General features: G+C 40.8%; 1 protein-coding gene across 1 annotated transcript; it reads right to left on the bottom strand.

Moving 5' to 3' along the window:
- Window positions 1–1,187: 1,187 nt before the first annotated feature.
- LOC134227803 (uncharacterized) lies at window positions 1,188–2,950 on the bottom strand. Its single transcript, XM_062709482.1, has 2 exons — window positions 1,763–2,950; window positions 1,188–1,701 (listed from the first exon to the last, which is right to left on the bottom strand). Exons 1-2 carry the CDS (start codon window positions 2,507–2,509, stop codon window positions 1,501–1,503), a joined length of 948 nt encoding a protein of 315 aa, XP_062565466.1. The 5' UTR covers window positions 2,510–2,950; the 3' UTR covers window positions 1,188–1,500.
- Between the last annotated feature and the right edge of the window lie 405 nt (window positions 2,951–3,355).

Raw genomic sequence — 3,355 nt, 5'->3', positions numbered from 1 at the left:
CTTCTCCAAAAATTCCATTATTGATTTTATTTTCGGTATAATTTCTGTATAAATTTTCGGTGGAATTCCTGGAGAAATTCTTTGAAATTTTCACAACAAATTATTCGAAACTTTCACGGAAAAAAAAATGGAATTTACAAAGGAGGTTCGAAGATGTTTCGCGAAATTCTCAGCAATGTTTATTGGCAATTCTGCGGATTTCCACGGAATATTCTTAGGAATTCCAAGGTACAATTTTTCAGATTTTTTTTATGAGAAACAGCACGAAAGAATTATCTGAAGAATTCCCTGCAGAACTTGTAAAGGAATTCCTGGAGGATTTCTTGGAGTAAATAATGGTGTAATTTTTGGTCAATTCCAGGTGAAATTGATGGTGGAATTCCTGAAGACATTGCCGAAGAAATTGCTGGAGGCATTCCTGAAGAATCCGGGCGTGAATGCGTCACGTTTATTGGCATTGCGTTTTAGTACAAAACGCTGGCTTCAACGCTGACGCGCTACGCGCTGTTGTGATTCAGCCTTTACTGTTGGTTGTGGATTTGGTTTCAAAGTGTTTGGAGCTTAGAAGGAAAAAGTACCAAGCACTAATATTCATTAGCATTAGCATTAGCATTAGCATTGAACATTTCGCACAAATTCGTAGGTGGTACAAGCCAAGACTATTGTATGAGAGTAGCAACACTTTCATCCGTTACCACAGATATTGATTTGGGACTAATCACTATCTCTTAGATGGAAGCAATGCACTCTCCAATAGTCGAGATCTGTCCTGGCCACGTCCTTGCGAATGCTGAGGAAGGGGAAGGATGATTAGTTGGACACCTACTTAAGAAAGATGCAGAGAACTCTACGACCTATCATAGGTGCCACGGAAAGTTTTTTTTGGATTGTTAGTGTTGAAGGTTTAACAGTAGGAATCGTTCTGGTAGAACGTGAAACACAGAAAGAACAAAGATAGAAATACAAAGAAGGAAAGGGACGAGCCTGGAATTGAACCCACGACCTCCTGCTTATAAGGCAGAAGCGATAGCCACTAGACCACCGAGCTCGTCTAGTACCAAGCACTAATATTCATGTGTTTTTATAAAACTACTATAAAACTACGATTCAGAAGACCTAAACAATTTGACCCCCACCCCCTAATCCAAATCCTGGCTACGCCAATGTACATTACCAGTAAAAGTCAATTCTTTTTGCTATGCGCAAGTATCCAAAATATTTTTTTATTTGAGGTTATCTATTCATGGCCTCTGGTGGCTCATTCTTGCTTCATCCATCTTATGGGAGCTCATATTGTAGAATATCTATTTCCAAATAATGGTATATTTTCTAATTCCCAATTGGAAATTTTATTTGTTTTTGCATGTGAAATGTGTCATTGTCCCACAAACTGCAAAAAAAATCGAGTTCAAATATCAGGAATACAAACCTTAGACGAATCCACACTATTAAATTTCTACATTTAACAAGAATTTGATGAATACTACACTATTGGCTCCTTCACAAATCTACCCAACTTCTGGTATGAATTGGTTTCCTCTTTATCAGCCACCAAATATCCACGAAGGCGCACATAACCAGGTAACATTTGGATGGTCCTTTCAATGCTATTGTTCCAAAGCTGTACGGAAGGCTAATAAATACAAGCGACGCCAAGTTGAATATCGCCAGAATGAGATTGTTGAACAATGCGCAGCGTTGCTAAAATTCACCAAAATATTAATCATTTACAGTAACTGAGTCTATTACCACTAGAACATACCGGTCGTAGATTGCCTTGCCGTCGTAATTCGTAGAAGCCCATGATACCTCTTATGGTCAAATAAAAACTAGTAGCAGCGGTCAGCGAACCAACTGCCGTGATCCAGACACCAGTAGCGATTATCAATCCCAAACTGCCCACGATGCTGAACGCCGTCAGCAATCCATCCGCAACGCTCTGAAACATCAATCGACGACCAACCACTTTGTACTTCATTGCCGCCCGATGATCGTCCACCTTCAACACACTGTCCGCCTCCACGTAGCACAATATTCCAAACGGGAGTTTCGACTTCTGCAACAAATAATCCAGCTGCGTGCAACATCTTCCGTCGAGATCCATGTAGCTTATGTCACCCGCCCTGGTAGTCACTTTCACCACGATGGACTCCTTCAAACAGTACCTCCGATCAGCTTCCAGTGACACCAAAACCACCGGCAGGACCGCCAAGTGGAGTGCGGCCATTTCAGCGACCAACTTCTGTACAGGCTCCGTTCGAACATCCAAAAGCTGATCACCTTCCAATGCATGTGCGCTGCGTCTCGCGGACAAGTTGACAACATTTGCCAAGAACTCGAACACCTGCTGCCTGGTAGCGGCCGTGAATGTGCTATCCGTCAATACCAAACCATATTTCGCACCCGCCGCTAGCAGTCGTTCCGCTTGCGTTCTTAGCCTTTCCAACACCTGGACAGCGGCATTCGACGCCAAGAACTCGTCAACCAGCTTCCGTTCAAGTGCATCCATTGTTGTGCTTCAGATTCGAACTGGAAGGCCTCTCATTCGAACCGTCATCGAAGCTTCGGTCGCACAGTATCTCTCTTTTGATTAGGGCCGTTCGCTGCAATTGCCACATACGGTGACGGCGATAAGAACTGTTTGTATTTGTCTGTTCCAACTGGCGATAAGTTATGGATTGCATGGAAGACTTTTTAAATGAAGGTGATTAGCTGTTGCGAGTGCGTTCGCTCGCGTGTGTTTTATTGGCTTTATTATAGTATTGATCGAGGTGGAGCCGAACTGCGTGGACAATACTCACATCAATACTTCTTGATTACTTGTTTCGTGTTGAAAATTCGGAAAAAAAATGGAGCGTTATACTGTGCACGATAATAGTAATTTATGAGAGTAGTTGTAAAAAGATGATTTTTTCAACACGAGCAGAATTGCACAGCTCAACAAACCAAAACCAAACGACTTTTACGGCAAAATGACCAGTTCAGCTGAAAGACACGTATGTTTATTTCGGCCAATTGACATTTTCGATCAAGTGACCCTTTCTGCTAAATGACCATTTAAAGATAAAATTTATTGGATGTTATTATTGGTGGGTTTAAATACATTATTTTATGACTTACATTCAGTGTCTAATATAATTTTCTTAATATAATAACCTCCTATCTAAACCTCTCGCGCTTCGATTTAAGAAGCTTTTCTTGAGCCTAGCAAAAGACATAATCAATTGATCTTAATTCGAGAACGGGTAATTTCATTTTCCTATAATTAAGGTTAGGAATATTGAATATTAATAATAATGAATGGAATTCCAACTTACATGTGGTAATGGACCGCCCTAATAAATATGCTCAAGAT

This window comes from Armigeres subalbatus, chromosome 3 (genome assembly GCF_024139115.2).
Source record: "Armigeres subalbatus isolate Guangzhou_Male chromosome 3, GZ_Asu_2, whole genome shotgun sequence".
In the NCBI taxonomy this organism is placed as follows: domain Eukaryota; kingdom Metazoa; phylum Arthropoda; class Insecta; order Diptera; family Culicidae; genus Armigeres; species Armigeres subalbatus.
Note: the sequence above shows the minus strand (reverse complement) of the source record. Positions and strands in the feature narration are given on the sequence as shown.

Excerpts from the sequence above, each read along its gene's own strand:
- LOC134227803 (XM_062709482.1), bottom strand. The coding sequence starts at position 2,509 with ATGGATGCACTTGAACGGAAGCTGGTTGACGAGTTCTTGGCGTCGAAT. Across the intron at positions 1,702-1,762 it reads GGCAAGGCAATCTACGACCG|CAACGCTGCGCATTGTTCAA; the intron begins GTATGTTCTAGT and ends GGTGAATTTTAG.